The sequence below is a fragment of the Alligator mississippiensis genome, chromosome 5 (assembly GCF_030867095.1).
Source record: "Alligator mississippiensis isolate rAllMis1 chromosome 5, rAllMis1, whole genome shotgun sequence".
Taxonomy (NCBI): Eukaryota; Metazoa; Chordata; order Crocodylia; family Alligatoridae; genus Alligator; species Alligator mississippiensis.
This window is the reverse complement of record NC_081828.1, coordinates 1,412,479-1,433,488: the sequence shown is the minus strand read 5'-3', so window position 1 is coordinate 1,433,488 and position 21,010 is coordinate 1,412,479. Positions and strand designations below refer to the sequence as shown.

General features: G+C 67.4%; 1 protein-coding gene across 2 annotated transcripts; it reads left to right on the top strand.

Annotated features, from left to right (window-relative positions):
- The first annotated feature begins 1,247 nt into the window (after window positions 1–1,247).
- On the top strand, window positions 1,248–20,540 carry SLC6A9 (solute carrier family 6 member 9). Of its 2 annotated transcripts, none has more exons than XM_059727704.1 (14): window positions 1,248–1,325; window positions 3,482–3,603; window positions 10,841–10,997; window positions 11,206–11,337; window positions 13,339–13,600; window positions 13,728–13,860; window positions 13,963–14,097; window positions 14,377–14,480; window positions 14,548–14,785; window positions 15,001–15,135; window positions 18,459–18,558; window positions 18,854–18,954; window positions 19,183–19,353; window positions 19,503–20,540. In XM_059727704.1, exons 2-14 carry the CDS (start codon window positions 3,574–3,576, stop codon window positions 19,716–19,718), a joined length of 1,914 nt encoding a protein of 637 aa, XP_059583687.1. In that variant the 5' UTR covers window positions 1,248–1,325; window positions 3,482–3,573; the 3' UTR covers window positions 19,719–20,540. The 2 variants fall into 2 exon arrangements, with proteins under 2 accessions (XP_059583687.1, XP_059583686.1); XM_059727703.1 differs by lacking the exon at window positions 1,248–1,325 and adding an exon at window positions 1,973–2,057.
- Window positions 20,541–21,010: the final 470 nt, after the last annotated feature.

The window sequence follows — 21,010 nt, the reverse complement described above, 5'->3', positions numbered from 1 at the left end:
GGGGGTGCCCAGCACGAGCCTTCGCTCCTCCTGACCCCGCGGAGCGAGAGGCAGCACGTGACAGCTCCGGGCACGCGGCCCCGGCCCCTGCGGGGCCCTCCACGCTGCGCCTGGGGCCTTGTCTTCCGTTCACGCCCCTGAGCCCGGCGGGACAGCGCAGACTTCACAGCCCTCCCCGGGACAGAGGTTGTGCCCCGGCTGCCCAGGCTGCAGGCTCCGTGCCACGTCGTGGGGAGCAGCCTCGGCCCATTGGTGGCTCGGGGGCCGCGGGACCTCACCCCTCCCGCAGGACGCCTGGGTTCAATCCTCGGCCAGCTGCCCCCCCACCCCGCCCAGCCCTGCCTGCTGCAGCCGAGGCCAGCCACGTGTCCACGGCCGGGGACCAACTGCAGCTCCCAGGATGCCAGGAGCTGCCCTGGAGCTGGGATCCGGGGCCACACTGTCCCCGGGGCCCCAGCTGCACCAGGCCTGTCAGATGCAAGAAGTGCCCGGGTGGCAGGGGGGTCACACAGGCCCCAGCAGCTGTGTGGCAAGGGGAAGTGGGTGCATGCAACCTGGGCATGGTGAGGACTCCCAGGGGCACTAGCCAGGCTGGCAGAGCTGGGCTCTGGTGGGGGGCTCAGGGCTCTCCGGGGGCAAGCACGAGGTCCACGTGCCAGGCTGGGGCACCGGGAATCGCACCTCCTTTCTGCGATTGCAGGGCCCTGTGCCCTCGATACCTCCCCAGGGTGCAGAGCCGATGTGGGCTGGCCCGGGGGCAGACAGCCAGGAGCATGCAGGGCAGGAACCTCCCGTTGCCCCCGTGGCACCAGCTTCTCCTGGCGCCCTGCAAGCTCCAGCCATGACACTAGCCACGGGCATCCACGTGCCAGCTTCACGCCAGCAAGGACATGCTCCCAGTCCCCTGACTGCCCCCACGTCCTGGGCTCTCACCTCTGCACCGGTCCCTGCCGGTCTGGGGGCTGCGCCCTGCGGTGTCTGCCTCCCCGACGCGGTGCCACGCAGTGCCACGGCCTCCCCACGCGTCCCTGCCACGCCGGCTCCCGGCTCCGGTGCTCCCGTTCACAAACCCCCACCCCCTGCGCAGCTTGTCTTGGCACGTCTCGGGCTGGTTGCCATGGCGAGGCTGCGTGCAAGCACGGAGACGGCTGCAGCGCCGTGGTCCTCCGGTTCCTCCGCCGGGGCCCCGGGGCCGAGCACCGGCCGTGGGCTCTCCGGCCTGCGGGAGCCGCCGGGGAGAGCGGGCGGCGCCAGGCTGGCGGGACGACGTGCCCAGGCCTTGCAGCGGGGCCGGCCCGGTGCCCCCATCGCGGCTCCTCGTCCAGGTCAGTCCACGGCCACGCGGCTCCGGCTGACGCTGCCCGCTTCCCACGGCCGCAGGAGGCCACGCGGGGTGGCCTGTCCGAGGGGCTGGAGAGGGGGCCAGAGCCAGGGCTCCCGGGTCCTGCTCAGATGCCCTGGCACAGGCCCCAGGGCTGCTGCCAGCGTGTGCCGTGCTGCCCCCGGGCCCGGAGCCCCCTGCGGGGTGCAGCCCAGGTGCGGGCGCACGCGGGGCCGTGGCCGGGGGCGGCCGCACGGAGCCCCGTGCGCTGGGCTGTGCACGGACACGCACACGCGTGGGGAGGGGGCGTGCGGGTGTGCACGAGCGCGCGCGCGTATGTGAGGGGGGGTACAGGTGCGTGCGGGTGTGTGCGGGGCCCCGGGGGGTGCGCGTGCAGGCGCGTGTGCACCCCGCGTGCCCCCGGCCGGGCTCGGGGCGGGGCCGCCGCAGCTCCGCCCCCGGCGCCAAAACTTGCCCGAAAGTCGGCGGCGGCGGCGGAGAGCGCGGGGCGGCGCGGGGAGCGGAGCGGCAGCGGGACAGGACAGGACAGGACAGGACGGGACCGTGGACGTGGCCGGGACCCGCAGCGGGGCCGGGGGTCCGGGGGCGCGGCCGCCTCCTGCCAGCCCAGCGCGCCGCAGCCGCGGACCCCGCAGCGCCCCGCACCGCCCGCCCGCCCCGGCGCCGGGACCCGCAGCGCGGCCGCGATCGAGCCGGGATCGGGGCCATGGAGCGGGTGAGCGGGGGCGCGGGGCCGGGGCAGGGGCCGGATCCGCACGTGCGGGGCGGGGCCACGTGGCGGCTGATGTAACCCGCGCCTGCACCGCGCCGCGCAGCAACGCGCCCCCCCGGCTTAAAGGGGCCGCGCGGCCGGGGGCGCCCCGCACACCCGCCCCGCAGCCCCGGCCGCCCCCCGGCTCTGCCCCGCTGCCGGCTTGGGGCACGAGCCAGCTCCGGGTCCGAGCGGACACCGATGCCCCGCCTGGGTCCTGGGCTCTGCTCTCGGCCCCTCCCGCCGGGACCCGCCAGTCGTGGCAGTGCCCAAACCCCGACCCGAGCGCAGCCCCCTGCCCCGCGCTCCAGGCTCCCCCCGCCCCCGTGGGGCAGGGGCTCCCAAACCTCCTGGACGGGGTGCTGCCCTGTGTTGGGGAGGGGTCTCCCCTTGCGGCACGGGCAGAGCGGAGCCAGGGGAACCGGGCACTGCGCTCACACCGACGCCAGCGCTGACCCCAGCCCCTCGCCCGACCCCTCTGGCAGGCGGCCCCCTGCCCCCCAGCCCTGCCAGTGCCCCTCACTCCCGACCCGCAGCCTCCGGCCCTCCTGCTGGAGGGGACCCTGGTGCCGGGCGGGGGCCAGGAAGGAGCTGGAGCTGGTTCTGGGGCCAGGCCCTGCTGCCCACCCCTGCCTGGCCCCCCTGGGGCGGGTGGGAGCTCACCGGGGGTGCCGTGGGGGCCTGCTCATCCTTCCCTGACGTCTGCTCCTTATCTCCTGTGCTCAGGCTCGCCCTGCTTCCACCAGTCACCGCCCTGGCCCGGCCTGACCAGCCCTGCGCCCCCAGCCTGAGCACCCTCGACCCGGGGAGGGCAGCTGGGGGGCTGGCTAGCTACTTCTGCCGTGGTGACGCAGCTGAACGCCCCCAGCCTGGGACAGCTGGCAAGAGGCTCCTAGAGCTGTTGTGTGCTGATGTCACAGCTGGGGCGATGACCTCACTGCACAGGGGGACGTTGTCACGGTGCAGGCAGGGTCGGGGCAGGCGGCTCCGAGGCTGGGACGATGCCCCCGCCCCCTGTGGGCAGCCCCCGGCTCCGGTTCCGCAGCACGGTGCAGCGGGGCAGAAGGCGACCGCCTCCATCTGCGCCAACTGCTGCAGCTGCACCCGCGCTCCTGGCTTGCCAGAGCCACACGGTCCTGTGCCAGCACCGGGCCCTAACTGCAGCCCCCTGTGAGCCCCCACCCCCCGGCGCCCCTCACTCCCAACCTGCAGCCCCTGCGCCCCCACCCTGCCAGTGTCCCTCACCCCCAACCTGCAGCTGAGCCAGCCCCAGGCCTTTTCCCAAGTGCCACTTCCCAGCAGGAGCCCTCCCACCCCCGCGTGCTGGGAGCTGAAGGGAGACGGGCCACGTGCCCCGTGCCCCACGTCACACCCATCTCCCCCCACAGCTTCCCGCTGAGGACTGACCCGTGCCAGGCCCGCGTCTCCGCGCCAGCCGGGCGCCAGCCAGCGGGACGGACAGCAGCGACTGGCCCCCGCCATGGCCGATAAGAGCAGCGAGGGGCTGCTGGTGAGTGCTGGGGCCGGGGGTCGGTGGGGGGAGAAGCCGTGACGCCTCGGTTCCCTCCCAGGACCTTGCGCTGCGTGCATCCTGCTGTGACAGCCCGGGGCGCTCGGTCAGGGGGGTTAGGAGCCGCCCCGGTCTCCAGCGCAGCCTCCTGGTCTCGCAACGGGAGAGGGGCCAGCCTGGACGCCTGGGTCCTGCCCTGCTGCCGGGCAGCCTTGCATGGGTCGATCCCTTCTGATGCCTCGGTTTCCCGGCCCCAGCTTGGGACTGACACCTGTCCCAGCATGCACTGGGGCCCCGGGGCTCCCTGCCCCGGTGCTGCCCCAGCGCCGGGCGGGGCCGTGGGTATCGCCCAGCCCAGCTGCTCCGCTCGGCCCTTATCACCCACCGGCCCCAGGCCACGCGCTGCCGAGGGCTCCCCGCTGCGCTGGGCAGGGAGGGGCAGGTTTGCGCCATGGCAGAGCCCCCCCTCCCCCTCCCGGGGGGCTCCCAAAATAGCCTGTGCCCTGGGCAGTGGGAGCCAAGCCAGGAGGCCCTGGGAAGTTTCGCTCACGGCCACACATGTGTACGTCCCGTGTCCCCCCATGTGCCTGCAAATGTGTCCCCCTGCGGTACCTCCTGGCGGGTCCCGGCAACCGGAGCTGTTGGGCCTGGCTGGCATCTCTCTTGCTGGTGGTGCACGTGTGTACATGTGTCTGTGTGTGCATACATGTGTATGTGAGTGCATGTGCGCACATGGGGTTGGGGGGAGTGGGCAGCAAGGTGCTCCCTGCACAGCCCCAGGCAGCAGGCACGGGGCAAGGGCCGCCTGGAGCTGGGGAAGCCCCGCAGCAGGTGCAGCTCCAGTCTTGGCCCCCCCCACGAGCGCGTGGGAACCCCGGAGGGGAGCAGGCCCAGGCAGCGCCCTTGGCCCCCTGCCCACCCCCCTCCCCTCTGGTCAGGCTGCTTTGCCAGGCTATTTTTGGCACTGGCTACCCACACAGCCCGTCCCCAGAAAGGGGGCACGGAGCTGCTTCCCAGCCCTGCTCCACCCCGCTTGCCTCAGTTTCCCCTGCAGCTGCTCCTTGGGGGTGGGGTTGCAGCTCTGCATGGGAGCAGGCTCCCCCCAGCAGCCGCCTGCCCCCACCAAGGGGCCCTGCGGGTCAGGAGTGAGGGGCACCGGGAGTTTGCACAACAGCAGCCTGAAGGGACCGGCCTGGGCCATGGCTGCCACTGAGCAGTGTGCACTGGTGCATGTGTGTGTGTGTACTATTGCATGTGTATATGCATGATGGTGTATGTGTAGGCACGTGCATGTATGCCCTGATGCATGTATGTGTTGATGTACATCTGTGTGTGCATGTGTATATGTGCATTGGTGTATGTGTGGGCATGTGGGTGTATGCACTGATGCATGTGCGTATTTGTGTGTGTGTGTGTGTGCATGTATTTGTATATGTGCACTGGTGTGTGTGCATGTATGTGTATATGTGCACTGGTGTGTGTGCATGTATGTGCCTGTCAGTACAGGTGCCTGTCCTGGGTGCATGCATGTCTCTCTGTGCCACAGGCATGTGCGTGCCCATGTGTGTCCCCGCTGTCGTGCTCATTTGCCTGCATGTGCACGTGTGTCCACAGGCCCAGTGGGAGCCATGGGATGAGCCTGTGGGGGTGAGAGTGGGTCTTGCCTCTGCCCTCGGGGTCTCGCCCTGGTGCCTGTGGGCACCAGCCCTGGCATGGGGTTGCTGGCGGGGGGCTGGGCAGAGGAGAACGGCTCCAGCACCTCCTGCATTGGCCAGAGGCCAAGGGGGCACCGTGCCCTCTCCGGGTGGGAGTGATGCCGTGTGTGGCCCCCCCATGCCATGGCCCACGGCAGGAAGGGGGGGGGTTCTGCCGGCCGCCCCCTTCCTCCCGGGACGTCCTGTCTTGTGCTGTGAACGTCCCTTTGTTCCCTGTGCCGACTCCTGGGCAGCTTCCCTGGCACGGCCGCGGCTGAAGGGGGGGGCGCTGGGGGTCGGCTCAGGTGCCGGGCGGGGGGGACGTGGGCCGGGGTGCCGTGGCGCTGCCCTGGACAGAAGTCCCGGCACCCGGAGGGGCAGTGGAGGGTGCCCCCGGTATGGGCAGGCGGGCAGGGGGCACAGGGGAGCCCCCCCTGACAGGGCTGGCGCAGGGGCCGCGGGCGGAAGTGGCTGCCGGCGGTGCGGCCTGCCTGGAATACCAAGGGGGGATTTTCCGCCTGAGTGCCCCGGGAGAATCGCTGCGCTCAAAGGGCCGGGGGTGGCAGGGAACCCCCAGTCCATCCCCGCGGGAGGGGGGGGGGGGCGCGGCGTGGCATGGCCTGCAGGTGGTCTTCGGTCCCGCGTGGGGGGTCTTGGGGCAGCACCGACCATGGGGGCAGCCTGGAGCTAGGGCAGGGGTGTGCGCCCAGGCCTGGACCCTGGGGGCCGGGGCTGCCCCTCTCCTGCGCTGCCCCATGTCCTGGAGGTGCCGGTCGGGTTCTAGCATGCATGTTCCTGGTGCACGTGTGTGTGCCCAGCGTGCTGCTGTGTGTGCTTGGTGCACGTGTGTGTGCCGGATGTGTCTGTTGCGTGTGCATGCCTGGCATGCATGTACCCCATGTGCTCCCAGCTGGGCTTAGCGTGTGGGCATGGACCTGTCCTGCCTCTCCATGGCCCCCAGCACCGGGCCGGGCAGACAGGCGCAGCACCAGAGCCCCAGGCTGGAGGGTCTGGGGTGGGGGGCACCATGATGCCCTCAGGAGCTTGTACACAGGGTCAGGGTGGATCATGCCATGTGTGGCACTGCATGGTGGCCAGCGTGGGCCCATGTGTCATGCACGTGTGGCGCCGCGTGTGCCCCCACCCATGCCCAGGCCCCAGATGGTCTCTGCAGCCCCCCTCTCCCCGCCCCCCCCCGCCATGTTCATGCCTCGTTGGCGCCAGGGCAGCTTGCCCCGGGGGGTGCGAGCTGGCACCGCCTGGGCACAGCAGCTGGGATGCCCCCAGCCAGCGCAGGGGCCAGGGGTCAGAGGTCAGGGCTGGACGTCACCAGGGTCTGGCATTTGCTGCTGGCTGCACGGACTCTGGTTCTGGCTGCACCGTGGCAAGGGCCCCCCGCCCCGGCCCAGATGGGCTGTGACCTTGCCGGGGTCTCTGCGGAGATGGTGGTGATGTCACTGACAGGTGTGATGACATCAGGAGCGGGCAAGGAGCTGGGATCCACAGTCCTGGGGACCCCCCTCTTGCCCCTCCTAAGTCCCTAGGGGTCAAGGGTTATTGCCATGGCCGTGGGGACGGCCGTGACATCACAGTGGGGTCCCGTCTCCGTCTGTCTGTATGTCCGTGGCGCCGGGCGCGACGGGAACAGGTGCTGGGGGGCAGGCGAGGGCAGGATTTAAATAGCGGTGGCAGATGCACATGATGCCCCCCCCACCCACCGCCTTGAAGGGGCCTGTGGGGCCTTGCCCCCCCCCATACAGGCCCAGCCCCCCCCCTCCCCCTAGCTCAGCCCAGGGGGCTGGGGGGCCACAGAGTGGGGTGGGGGCCTGCCAAAAGCTGTCCCTGTTAATGAGGCTTCATTAAGACTGGGACTTGAACCAGGGCAGTGCGGCCCCGGGGCCTGCACTGAAACCTGAGGGGGGGGCACAGTCTCACTGTGCCCCCCTCACTCCTGTCTTGTAGCCTTCTGCCCCCCCTGCCCTGCTGGTGCCCCTCGCTCTCGACCCACAGCCCCCTGCCCCCCCCTCCCTGCTGGTGCCCCTCCCTCCCGACCCCTTTCCCTAGGGGCACTTGGGGGATCCCTGGCCCGATCCTGCTCTCACAGCCGTGGCGCTGGTGGCAGGGATGGGGGTCACAGCCCCCAGCCCCCTCCTCTGTCGCGCACTGGCAGGCTCCTGGATCAGGCCCCTGTTGCTTTGGGGCTCGTTATCACGCTAATGAGCAGTAACGAGGCTGCAGCCGGCGGGTGGGGGGGCATGCTGTGCTGAGCGTGCGGGCGAGATGCCAGGAGCCGGCGGGAGGGCCGGGGGGGGCGGTGCCACACGCTCGCTGCCCCGCGCCGCCCGCTGCCCCGGGTGCGAATGCCGCGGCCGGCACGGAGGCGAGGAGCAGCCCCGGGATGGCAGCAGCCGGCGGCCAGTCTCCCCCCGGCCCCCCCGAGCAGGTGAGTGGCTGCAGGGCCCGGGGGCCCCGGAGCAGGGAGGGGGCTGGGGGCAGCTTGCAGGGACCCTCCTGCCCCCCTTGCATGGCTCTGGGTGGGCCTGGGGGGAGATTGGGGCTTCTCCCCAGGCTTGCTGTGGGGAGGGCAGTGCCCTGGGGCAGGCACCAGCCCCTCCCTGCCCAGCTGTGCCCCCCCCCAGGCTGAGACCCCCCCTCCTCTATTTGCCCCCATCCTTCCCCAGACCCCTGCCCTGTGGCAATGCCAGCCAGGGCTTCATTCCCAGCCCCCGGTGCCCACGGGTTTGTCTCCGCCTGCCTGGCTGTGACACCCACGGCTGAGGCGCCTGTTGACTCTGGAGCCTACTGACGACACAGCACCTGCTGCAGGCTTTGCTGGGCAGTGGCGCTCAGCCCGTTGGGGCTGCCCAGGCTGGCCGCAACAGCCCACAGGGGTGTCTGCACTACGGTGTATGTCTCACACGTGTGCACACGCATCCAAGCCCCCCCCCGTGCTTCCCTGGGTCCTGTGAGCGCAGCTTTTTATATCTCCCGTGGCCTGCCACCCATGACCTCATCGCCGGCGCCGCAGCAACAGGCCGTGATGTCGCTGACAGGGTCTGGTGACATCAGGGGCCCAGGGCTGGGCCAGCTGCTCCCTCCGGTGCTGGTGGGGGCCGCCTGGCCCCTCTCGGGCAGCCGGGGCCGGAAGAACCGGCCGCATCCTGGACATCCATCAGGGCGCGGGACGGGCCCATCCCGGGGCGGCTGCGTGGCCGGATGCTGGGGACGCGGGCACGGGGCCCGGGCACCCGCCTTTGTGCTCGGTCGTGGCTCGTTAGCATGAGAAAAGCGGCACTGCCGCGGCGCTGATGGATGGGTGGGGGCTTCGGGGGGGGCACGGCCTCAGCCGTGTTATGCACCGCTTCTGATGATTGCATCTGATTGGCGCGGCTGCCCCTGGGGCCCTCGCACGGGGACTCCCATGTGCTCATGGGGAGGCCTTTGGTGCCCGCCTGGCACTTGGAGCTGGAACAGGTGGGTCCAGCCCTGTGGCCAGTGTTGGGTTTCTGTGGAAACACAGGTCTCCACTGCCCGTCAGGTACATCCCAGCATGCTGCGCGGCCTGGCCTGGCGCTCGGGTGCGAGTAGAACATGCTGGGACGTGGGGTTACCCCAGTGCCCTGTGCCCCCCTGCGTGCGTGGGCATATGTGCATGCACATGTACATGTGCCTGTGTGTGCGTATGTGTATTTGCATGTGCATGCAGACATGTGCACGCACATATTACAGGTGCAGACATATGCGTGTGCAGATATATGTACACGTGCATAGTACACGTGTGTGTGTATGTGCATGCACATATATATGTATGCACGTGTGTGTGTGCACGTGTCTGTGTGTGCCTGCAATCACCCCCTCCCGGCTCCGACTCCCAGGGGGAGGCAGGCCTGCCTTGCCCCCCCCCACACACTTAGCACACGGCCCCCTGCGCCGGGCTGCTAACGAGGCCAAGCAGCTGCTTCGTTAGATCTACTCGGCCGCAGCCCCATTGCATTAGCGCGCTCGGGCAGGCGGTGCCAGCCCGGTGCCAGTGGGGGGGGGCAGCACCATGGACAGAGCCACGGGGCTCCACCGAGGCTGGGGGAGTCTTGCCTCGTGCACCCCCTCACCCACCCCCTGCGCAGGGCAGGGCGCAGAGGAGATGTTTCCTGGGGTCGGCTGTCTGAGCCCCTCCCCACAGCCTGGACCCGGCGGGCCTGGCTCTAGGGCACCTGCACATACTTGCACACTTGCAAATGCCTGCAAACTCCTGCACATACCTGTACACTCTTGCACATGCTTGCACACGCTTGCACGTGCCTGCACACACTTGCCTACTTATCCGTGGTCCCCTGGCAAGACGGGGAATCCACATGCAGAGTCCCCAGGGCCACGCCAAGCAACCCCCTGGGCCTCTGCCCCATGGTCCCTTGCCCAGGGGTCAAGGGGATGCTTCTGGCAGCAGGGTCAGGCCCAGGATCCAGTCCCTCCCAAGGCCTCTGCCCCCTCCCCCCCTGCCAGCCTGGCGCGGGGGCTGTGCCGCAGCCGGTCGGTGCCCTGCCGGCGCGTGCGGCACGGGCAGCAGATGGCTGGGGCCGGCGGCGCGGTGCCCGCCTCGCTGCCCGCCTAATCGAATGACACGGTCAGGTGCCCGCGCCTGTGCCAGCCCACATGCGCACACACACACATAAGCATGCAAGGCGGGAAAGGGGCAGGAGCCACATGCATGCGCACACGTATGGGGCCTCGCCCTGCGCCCATCCCAAGCCAGGGGACAGAGCCCCAGTGGGGAGGAGACGGGCGGCTCGGTGCCCTGGAGCCAGGCACTGGCATGGATGGGCGCTGGGGTCAAGACAGGGTGGGAGATCCCTGCCCATCCAGTGGCCAGGGTCAGGGCTGTGCCAGGGCCCTCACTCCTACTTGTGCAGCGCTGGTGCCCCTGGAGCCCAGAGACGGGGGCCGGGCCGGGCCGGTGCAGCCGCTGGCCGGCTCCTTTGTTTGCTGGGTGTGAGGCCGCCCCGTCGCAGGGGGGTGCAGGGGCCGACCCGGGACAAAGCGCCTTTCTCCACTGAGCTCCATACCCGGCCTCGGGCTGCCCGCGGGCCTGGGGTCATCCCGCAGCCAGGTCTCGGTGGGGATGACAAGCCCAGCTGGGCACCGGCCCCCATCCTGTCCCCTTGCAGGACCCAGGCATCTGGGGTGCAATCCCCTGCCAGCCCCCACTCCCCTTCTCCAGATGGGGAGAACCCAGGCGTCCGGGTCCCATCCCCCACCTTCTCTGCCAGCCCAGGAGTGAGGGGGGGTCCCCCCGGCCGCAGTGGAGGGGGCGTATCCGGCTTGGCCCCCCCCCCTCCCTTGTGCTGGGGGGGGCGAGTGCGCGGGAACAGAGGCCCCTTTGTGCGGCCGCGGCAGCTCTGCTTGGTATGAGCCACGGCCGCCGCCTGCCCGCCGCTGGGGGGGCCCCAGCCCTGCTCTGTCCCTGCCCCCCGGCAGGGCACGCTGGCTGCACCAGGGGGGTGCGCAGGGCCGGGGCTGTCCATGCTAACACCCCCTTTCGCCCCCAGAACGGCGCGGTGCCCGGGGAGGAGGCCAAGCGGGACGAGAACATCAGGCGCGGGAACTGGGGCAACCAGATCGAGTTCGTGCTGACCAGCGTGGGCTACGCCGTGGGGCTCGGCAATGTCTGGCGCTTCCCCTACCTCTGCTACCGCAACGGCGGGGGTGCGTGCTGGCGGGCGGGCTGGGGGTGCTGGGCTCGGGTGGGGCTGGCGGGCACCATTGCGGGCGCTGCCTGGGTGCACAGGGTTGGCAGGTGCTGCCCCCTCCCCATGCACCCTGCAGCGTCGGGTCCATGGGAGCAGCCCGGGGATGCTGGGCTGTAAGGGCTTAGGGTGCCAGGGTTTGAATCTGCCCCCCCCCCGTGTACCAGGTGCCTTCATGTTCCCCTACTTCATCATGCTGGTGTTCTGCGGCATCCCACTCTTCTTCATGGAGCTCTCCTTTGGGCAGTTCGCCAGCCAGGGCTGCCTCGGCGTCTGGAAGGTCTGCCCCATCTTCAAAGGTGAGCACCCCCTGGCGCACGCACCATGGCACCCACAGGTGTGCACTGCCCAGTGCATGCACGTGCACACACCATGGAGCACGGGCAGGCTCAGCCTGGCACACACACATGCACACACTATGGAGCCCATGGGCAGGCTTACCCTGGCACACTCCATGGGACACGTGGGCACAATCACCCCAGCACGTGCATGTGACATGTAATGCTGCGGAGAGGCACACTCAGCCCTGGCACGTGTGCGCACACGCACCACAGTTCTCATGGGCGTACTTATCTTGGCACGTGTGTGCACATGGGCATGCTTCCCCCAGCACACGTGTGTGCATGGGCATACTTAATCCAGCATGTGCATCACAGTGCTCATAGGCACACTTGAGCCCTGGGACTCGTGCATGTTTTCATGCACACTCAGGCCTGCCCTCCTGGGCATATGTGCTCCCATGCACATGCACGTGTGTTGCACATGCACGTGTGTTGCACACAGGTGTGCTGCCTTGCATGTTTGCCCCCAAATGTACACGCTGTCCTTCAGCAGCACTGGGTGCTGACTGAGATGGGGACATGGCTGTGCCAATGCTTCTGCTGGCACCAACCCTGCAGGGTCCTGGCCGGAGGGTCTTGCCCCTGCACTCAGGCTCGGTCCCACACTGCACTGGGGACAGGAAGGGATTCCCCCAAGCTCAGACTGGTCCAGACTGGGGGGTTTGCCTTCCTCTGCAGTGGGGGGCATGGCCTGACCCCAAATAATCCCATCCAACCCAACACACATTTTTCTCCAGTTAAAAAGAAACTGGAAGCTTCACTCACAAACTCGGGGCCTGGGGCTGTTGTCTTCAGTTGAAGCTTGAAGCAAAAAAGCACCCGACCTGATTGGGACATGCCTTCATTTGCGGTGTCACAGATTACATGTCAAACTGCAGCCAATTAGGCAAAAGGCTCCCAAGACGCTGCATTCATCAGTCCTGGAGTCGTTAAACATACAAAACACAGTTGAGCGCCTTGACAGTCACCTCCACGCCCGAGTTAATGTTCACCTGAGCTCCCATTTCCACACCTGAGCTCGTGTTTAGCTAGAGGTGAAAGCGGTGGCAGGGAGCAGTTCATTGCAGAAGAAAGGCTCCATTAGTGGAGCTGTTGAAGACCAGCGAGGAAGGAGAGGGGCGTTCCCACCTGTGGAGCAAAGAGTTTAGCAGGAATCGGGTGGTCGACAACAAGCCACGAAGTCAGCGCAGCCTGGCTAGAAGAGCTGCCACAGCCAGCTGCTGCTACAACCAGGCCCTTGGGTTTAAGCTCTGGGAGGAGCAGGAATCCGAGGGGGGTCACAAGTGCACCCATGCAGCCCCCCAGTCCTGCCCCAGGAGCTCCTGTCTAGCACAAGCGTTCCTGGACTGCAGCTCTGCCCACCCCTGAACCCCAGGCCTCTCGCCCACTTGGCCTCTCCACCACCCTGGCCACGTTTACATGAGACACTGACTGCACGGCTGTTACTGCACAGTAGCATCCCCGCACGGCTTAAAGCTACGGGGCAGTAGTAACGAGCTACTAAGCACCTTGTATAGACATGGCCCCTGTGACAGTCCCTCCTTCCGGCATCTGCATGGGAGCACGCTTGTTCTCAGCTGCATGCATGCTCCTGACACACTAGATGGACATGCTCTTGCTGTTCATGTGCTCCCATTGCACACATTTGGGTTGCATGTGCTGGTGTGGTGCACACATTGCATGTGCTCACCTTATACATACTCACGTTGGATGTGCTGGTGCTGCTCACTGGTGTGAGGCACGCTCATGTTACACATGGTGCTGTTTGCATGAGTATGGCTGTGTTGCACGCAGTGATGCTGCTCACTAGTGTGGCACACTCATATTGTGCAGACATGCATTGCATGTGCTGGTGCGGCTCACGCTGGGGTGGCACAGTCGTATTGCATACGTGTATTGCATGTGCTGGCCCGAGTGTGGTGCGCCAGTGCAGCCCGTGTCTCATGGCCTCGTCCGCAGGCGTGGGCTGCGGGATGATGGTCGTCTCCACCTACATCGGCATCTACTACAACGTGGTGATCTGCGTCGCCTTCTACTACTTCTTCGCCTCCATGACGCGGGTGCTGCCCTGGACCTACTGCGGCAACGCCTGGAACACGGGCGACTGTGCCGGTGTCCTGGACGCTGCCAGCAACCGCTCAGGCCCCCTGCCCACCCACAACTTCACCCGCCTGCTCAACCACACGCTCAAGCGCACCAGCCCCAGCGAGGAGTACTGGAGGTGGGGGCATGGCTGCGGTGGGGGTGGGCGTGAGAGCACCCAGGCCACAGGGATGCTAGGAGCCTGTGGGTATGGGCTCGGGGCCGGGCTGCAGGCACCGGGCACATCTGATGGTTGTGCCCGGCAGGCGGTACGTGCTGCAGCTGTCGGACGACATCGGGCAGTTGGGTGAGGTGCGGCTGCCGCTGCTGGGCTGCCTCGGCGTCTCCTGGGTTGTTGTCTTCCTCTGCCTCATCAAGGGCGTCAAGTCATCCGGAAAAGCAAGTAGAGTCTGGCCTCTGCACCCCCTCATACCCCTGTCCTGGAGCTGCCCCTGCCTGGGGGTGGCCACCACTGACACGTCCGCATGTCCGTCGCCGCAGGTGGTGTACTTCACAGCCACCTTCCCCTACGTGGTGCTCACCATCCTCTTCGTGCGCGGCATCACGCTGGATGGCGCCGTCAGCGGCATCACCTACTACCTGATGCCCCAGTGGGACAAGATCCTGGATGCCAAGGTGGGCTGGGCCTGGCGGTGACCCCGGGGATGCCCTACCTGGGGGGGCAGTCGCTCCAGTACCCTGTGCCCTGCTCGGACCCAGCCCCACAGCCTGGCCGCCAGCACTTGGGGCAGCTGGGGTCACACTGGCTGGACCCCAGACGCTGCCTGCAGCCCCCCAGGATCCCAGCCATGCCTGCACCCCTCGCTCCCGACCCGCAGCCCCCTGGGGATGGGGGGGGGACATGCCATGGGGGGTCCCAGGGGCCATCGCTGCAGTTACGCCATCCTCCGGCAGGTGTGGGGCGATGCCGCCTCCCAGATCTTCTACTCGCTGGGCTGCGCCTGGGGCGGGCTCATCACCATGGCCTCCTACAACAAGTTCCACAACAACTGCTACAGGTGAGACCCCCAGCCCAGCCCCCCGGCTGCCCCCCGGCCCCGCTGATCCCCTCTCTGCCCCCCGCAGGGACAGCATCATCATCAGCATCACCAACTGCGCCACCAGCGTCTACGCCGGCTTCGTCATCTTCTCCATCCTGGGCTTCATGGCGCATCACCTGGGCGTGGACGTGTCGCGTGTGGCTGACCACGGCCCTGGTCTGGCCTTCGTGGCCTACCCCGAGGCTCTGACCCTGCTGCCCATCTCGCCCCTTTGGTCCATCCTCTTCTTCTTCATGCTCATCCTGTTGGGGCTGGGCACACAGGTATGGTAGGGAGGGGGCACCCAGGTAGCGGGGCAGGGGCAGGCACAGCCCCTAGCTACGGGGGGTGGAGGGGCTCCCAAGTGCAAGGCTGGGGGGAGAGGGACCCCAGGGGGTAGGAGCAGGGATCTGCCCAGATCAGGGCTCCCATTGCCCTGGAGTCAGGGGAGGCTGGGGCAGTGCCAGGCCCTCCCGCCCTGACAGCCGCTCCCGTGCAGTTCTGCCTGCTGGAGACGCTGGTCACGGCCATCGTGGATGAGATCGGCAACGAGTGGATCCTGCGGCGCAAAACCCTGGTGACGCTGGGCGTAGCAGTAGTTGGCTTCCTGCTGGGCATCCCGCTCACCACCCAGGTAGGCACTCGACTGCCCCTGCCCGCGGGCTGTCGGCCTCCCAGTGCATGCCACATAGTGCCCACGGAGCAACCCCGATCCCCTGTCAGAGCCATGGGGCAAGGGTACGGCCTGCCTGGGGGCAGCCAGGGGAGCTGGGGCACATGACTGAGGAGAGGCTGAGGGAAATGGGCTCGTTTAGTCTGCAGAAGAAAAGACCGAGCGGGGATTTGATAGCAGCCTCTAACTCCCTGCAGGGGCGTTGCAAAGACGATGGAGCGGGACTGTTCTCAGTGGGGGCAGATGGCAGGACAAGCAGCAATGGGCTCAAGCTGCAGCAAGGGAGGTTTAGGTTGGATATTAGGAAAAGCTTTCTCACTAGGAGGGCGGTGAGGCACTGAAATAGGCTGCCCTGAGCGGTGGTGCAATCTCCACCCTTGGAGGTTTTGAAGACCCAGGTGGACAAAGCCCTGGCTGGGATGATGCAGTTGGGGCTGGTCCTGCTTGGAGCAGGGGTTGGACTGGACGTGACTCCTGAGCTCCCTTCAACCCTCGTTTTCTGCGATTCTGTCTCCGTCCATCCCTGGCTGTGGCAAACAGAGGTTGTGCCCAGGGGTCGTCAGGGATGGTCTAGCCCAGGGGTTCTCCGCCGGGCTGCCCCAGGGGCCCTGGAGGTCCTTTCAGGGGTGTCGCAAGGTGCCATGCCACACTAGCACTGGGAGGTGGGCATCAACCTAGCATCAACCCAGGGTTTCAAACGAATCCAGAACTGAAGCCTCCTACTTGGCTTGGGCATGCCGAGCTCTTTGCAGCAGGAGAAGGCTCCGGGATTTCTCTAGTGGAAGAACAAGGGAACATAAAGAACTGGTATTTATAACACAAATGCAGAGTGGAGGCACCTGGCTGGATGCAACTCCATGGAGAAGGACCTGGGAGTTGGTAGGAGGCTGCAGCGTGATGCAGCCGCACAAAAGGCTGGTGCAGTATTGGGCTGCAGCAATAGGAGCACGAGGTGCAAGACACGGGAGGTGACAGTGCCACTGCCTGGCAGTGCCCAGGCCTCATCTGGAGACTCTGCCATCCTGGGCTCCACGTTTTAAAAAGGACATGGAGATGTTAGAGAAGATCCAGGGCTGGGCGACAAAGATGCTCAAGGGCTTGGCAGGCAAGGAGAGGCTGACGGAGCGGAGCACGTTCAGCTTGCAGAAAAGGTGCCAAGAGGGGCATGCGCCGACCTGAAGAGCTCCGCTCCTCTCTCGCTGCAGGGAGCAGGACGTGGACCAGTGGCTTGAAGCTGCATCAAGGCAGGTTTAGGTTGGGTCTCAGGAAACATTTCTTCACTGTCAGAGCAGGGAGGCCGTGGGAGAGATGCCAGGGGAGGAGGGACTCTCCATCGCCGGCAGGGTTCGAGAAGTGGTTGCACAGCGCAGGCATCTGGGCTCTGCTGGTTGCTCCTGCCCCATGTGTCAGGGGTTTGGAGCCTCCCCAGAGGCACTGGGTGCTGCTGCAGCCCGGGCTGGGGACTTCAACTGGGCTGTGCCGACTCTGGAGGCCCCTGGCTAGAGGGTCTTGCCCCCCCGCTCAGAGTCAGACCCAAGCCCAAATTTGGGGTCAGGAAAGGATGATGGGGATTTTGCTTCCCTCTGTAGCAGGGGCACGGCCTCTGCCTGGGGTCTCTGGAGCGAATATTGACAACTCTTCATAGAAGCAGGACGTTGGCTGCTGCAGCTGCCGTCCTTTCCCAGGGGTAGGGTCGGGTGTTAGCTGGGTGTTGTGTCAGGGTTGAGTCTGATGCAGAGTTTAGATGATGGTTTGTCTGGGCTGGTTGGGACAGGGCTGATCCTGCCTCAGGCAGAGGACTGGACTGGATGTGACCTCTGCCAGCTCCGCTGTGACTGTATTTGAGGGGGGCCTGGAGTCTCCCCAGGGGGGACCTGGAGTCAGCAAAGCCTGAGAGCCACTGCCCGAGGAGCAGCTACGTCTGGGCGCTGCAAAGGGCCGGCTGGACTCTCCTTCCACATCGGAGTGGGTGGCAGGACTATGAACATGCTGGAGGCTGGGAGTGCAATGCAGAAGGATCCCAACAGATTGGAAAGCCAGGCTGGAGCGACCCGGGGGGAGTTCAGTGCTGACAAGTGCAAGGTGCTACCCTTGGGAGAAGGAGCATGCGCCAAATGGGGGATGTCCGGCTGGACGGCAGCACCGCGGAGCAGGACGCAGGAGTCTCGGTGACTGCAGACTCGATGAGTGCACTGAGGCAGCTGCACAAAAGGCGACGTGGTTTGGGGCTGCATCAATAGGAGCGTTAGGGACGACGGTGCCTCTTTGCTTGGTGCTGGCCAGGCCTCATCTAGAGCCTCCTGTGCCATTCGGGGTCCACGTTTTAGAGAACTTGGAGAGAGACGAGGATGATCAGGGGCTTGGAAGGAGAGGTTGGCAGAGCTGGGCAGGTTCAGCTTGCGGAAAAGGCGCCTTCGGGTATTTGCAGCTGCAGCCGTGTCCCCTCTTGAGCTGCCGGAGAGAGGAGAGAGCACCTTGTCTCGCTGCAGGGAGGATGCAACCGTGGCTTGAAGTTGCAGCAAAGCAGGTTTAGGTTGGATCAGGAAACACTTCACTGGTGGAGCAGTGGGAGAGATGCCAGGGCAGGGGGGACTCTCCATTGCTGGAGGGGCTCAAGGAGAGGCATGATAGCCAGCACCCAGTGAGGCAAGGGATTTCCACTCTGGTCAAACTGGTATGCACTGGGGAGGGTTTTGCCTTCCTCTGCAGTGGGGGCACGGCCTTGGCTTGGGGTCTCAGGAACACTTATGACCCCCCTTTGCAGCAGCAGGGCGTTGGCAGCTGCAGCCCCCCCATATCCCTGGGGCGGGGGCGATGCCTGGGGCTGTGCCGGGGTGACTGTTGTGTTGCTCCGAGGTTAGACACGGGGTTTGTCTGGGCTGGTTTGGATGGGACTGATCCTGCCTCGGGGAGGGTTGGACTGGATGGGACCCCACAGCTCCCTGCCAGCCCCGCGGCTCTGGGAATTTATGAACCGCCCTTCAGCACCTCGGACCCACTCTCTTCTTGCACCCGTGGCCCCGGGCCCTCACCTGTTCTGCGCCCCGTGTCTTCCCCGGGGGCTGGTAGTTTCATGGTGGGCCTTGGCCGTGCACGGCCCCAGCCGTATCCTGGCACTGGCCGGACCCATGGTGCTGGGGGTCTGGGCTGTGGGCAGGGGGCCAAGGAGCCAGCAAGGGGCTGCTCATGTCTGGGTTGAGGCAGGCTGTGCCCTGACCCCAGGGGTTGATGCCTTGACCCTGGGGCCAAGCTGCTGAACCCACCTGCCCCATGCGCTCCCGCAGGCCGGGATTTACTGGCTGCTGCTGATGGACAACTACGCCGCCAGCTTCTCCCTGGTCGTCATCTCCTGCATCATGTGTGTCGCCATCATGTACGTCTACGGTAGGTACCGGACACGGCCCTGGAGCCTGCCCGGCGCTCCTCCAGGCTGCAGAGGGGGGCTGCCCTGGGTGCCAGCCTCGGCTGGGGTCAGGCAGAGGCAGGACTCCGGGGTCCTGGTCCCATTTCGGCAGGCGGCAGAGGTGGGGGGGCGTTAGGGTCCGCTCCCACCTCTGTGCCATGCCAGGGCCAGGTGGTACATGCATGTGACACGCTGGCAGCAGGTGGAGCCTGGCCCTGCTTAGGGGGGCAAGGGGAGCCCCCCTCCAGTGTTGATTGCCTGTTGCCCCCCTCCCAGGGCACCGTAACTACTTCAAGGACATCGAGATGATGCTGGGCTTCCCGCCCCCGCTCTTCTTCCAGATCTGCTGGCGCTTCTTCTCCCCGGCCATCATCTTCGTGAGTGCTGGCACCTGGCGGGGGCTGCACACGGGTGGACATGGGGGGGCAAGAGAGACGTGTGACCCCGCTGACTCGGTGCCCCCCGAGAGCAGGGGAGGGGGGGCGATGCCTGCTGCGGGGTGCACCCAGCAGCAGGGGAGGTGGCGGTGTCAAAGCCACGGCGCGGGGCAGGGAGGGGGTCACGGCGTGCTGAGCGCCCTGCTGAGCACCGGCTCCCGCCCGCAGTTCATCCTGGTGTTCACGGTGATCCAGTACCGGCCCATCGCCTACAACGACTACGTCTACCCGGGCTGGGCCGTGGCCGTCGGCTTCCTCATGGCGCTGTCCTCCGTGCTCTGCATCCCCGCCTACGCCCTGTATCGCATCTGCCGCGCCGACGGCAGCACCCTGTTGCAGGTGGGCCTGTGCCCCTGGGGTACCCCACCCACCGACCCCGGTGCTGGCAGTGCCCGGTGCCCCCGGTAGGGCAGCCGGAGGGGGACGGCGAGGGCTCGTGGCGGGCAGGGGCAGCTGCAAGGCTGCTGACCATCGTCTCCTCCCGGCAGCGCGTGAAGAACGCCACGCGGCCCAGCCGGGACTGGGGCCCGGCGCTGCCCGAGCACCGCAGCGGGCGCTATGCCCCGGCCCTCGGCCCTGCCACCGAGTCGGCGCTAGAGGTGCAACTGCTGCACCCCGAGAAGGTGCGGAGCGAGGACGCCGGCCTGGCCCGGCCCCTGCCGGGCAGCAAGGGCTCGGCCCACAGCCAGGACTCCAAACTGTGACCGGCGCCGGCTCCGGCCCCGGCTCCGTTGCCATTCCGGTTCCCCGTGGTGTCCGTTAACCCTTGTGTTTACATAACTCCCGCCCGCGGGGCTGGGACCATGGCACCAGCCCCCCACCCTGCGCTGGCGAGGCAGGGGCTCGGCTGCTGCTGGCAGGGGTGCGGGGCCGTGCCCCGGCGGGACCCCCACACCCCGTGGCCGGAGCGGGGGGAGGTGGATGCCAGCCCCGTGCAGCCAGGAGGCCTCGGCATGGGCTGGGGCTGCCGGCTGGCCTGGGCCCCCGGGAGCTAGGGGGTCGTGGGGGGCTCTTATGCACTTAAGGGGGGGGTCACTGCATGCTGGCAGGGCCAGGCTGATGCCAGCTGGGCTTGTGCCCGCAGCCTGCTGCCCCCCGCACAGTGAGGGAGGGGGTTGGGGGGGCAACGCGGTGCTCGGGGAGGCGTCAGAAGCACTTTACAGTCCAGCACTTGGTATGAGGCGCGTCCAGACCGACCCGGGGGGAGTGGGGGGGGCAGTCCCATGGTGCTAGGGGGGGTGGGGGGTAGCCAGGGCATCTCCTCCCCCCCCAACCCACACAAGCTGCTGCTAACGAGAAGCACAAGAGGGGACCAGGCCGTGGGGCTGGCCGACCACCTCCAGCAGCAGGCAGCTCCTCCAACCTGTATTGGGGGGGTGGGGTCTGCGTGCAACGGCAGCCCCCCCCCACGTCCCCCTCCCGGCTCCCGCATGGCGCCCGGCCCCACCCGCCCGTCTAGTCGGTAGCAATAAGGGCCGCGCCGCGGCGGTCCCGTTCCCTCGCCTTTAATGAAACAGATCTTCCCAGCCGGCCGCCTCGCCCGTCCTTGGGGCAGGGGTGGAGGGGCAGAGCCGTACAGGTCGGGGCACGGCTGCCCGGGCGGCACGGTGGGTGCAGACCCCATGCAGACGGTGGGGCAGACCCCCATGCTGGGGGTTGAGGGCATGGGGAAGGGGGTCAGGGCAGCCCATAATGGGGCCCGGGAGTGTGGGCACTGGGCAGTGCCAGGGCTGCAAGCGGGGGGCACTGGCTAGCTCGGTCCCTTGCAGGGCAGCAGCCTCCTGTGGTGGGCGGAGGGGGGCCGATGGGGGGGCAGCACCGAGGGGGGGCAGGGGGGGTAAGGGAACAGGGTGGCGGGGGTCCGGTCGTGCCTGGGGCCTGGCACTAGGGGCTGGTGTGTGGGTGCCTTAGTCAGTCCATGCCTGGCTGCCGGGCTGGGGGGTTTGGGGGCCAGTGTGCAGGGGCCTGGGGGGGCCTGGGTGCCAGGCATGGGGCT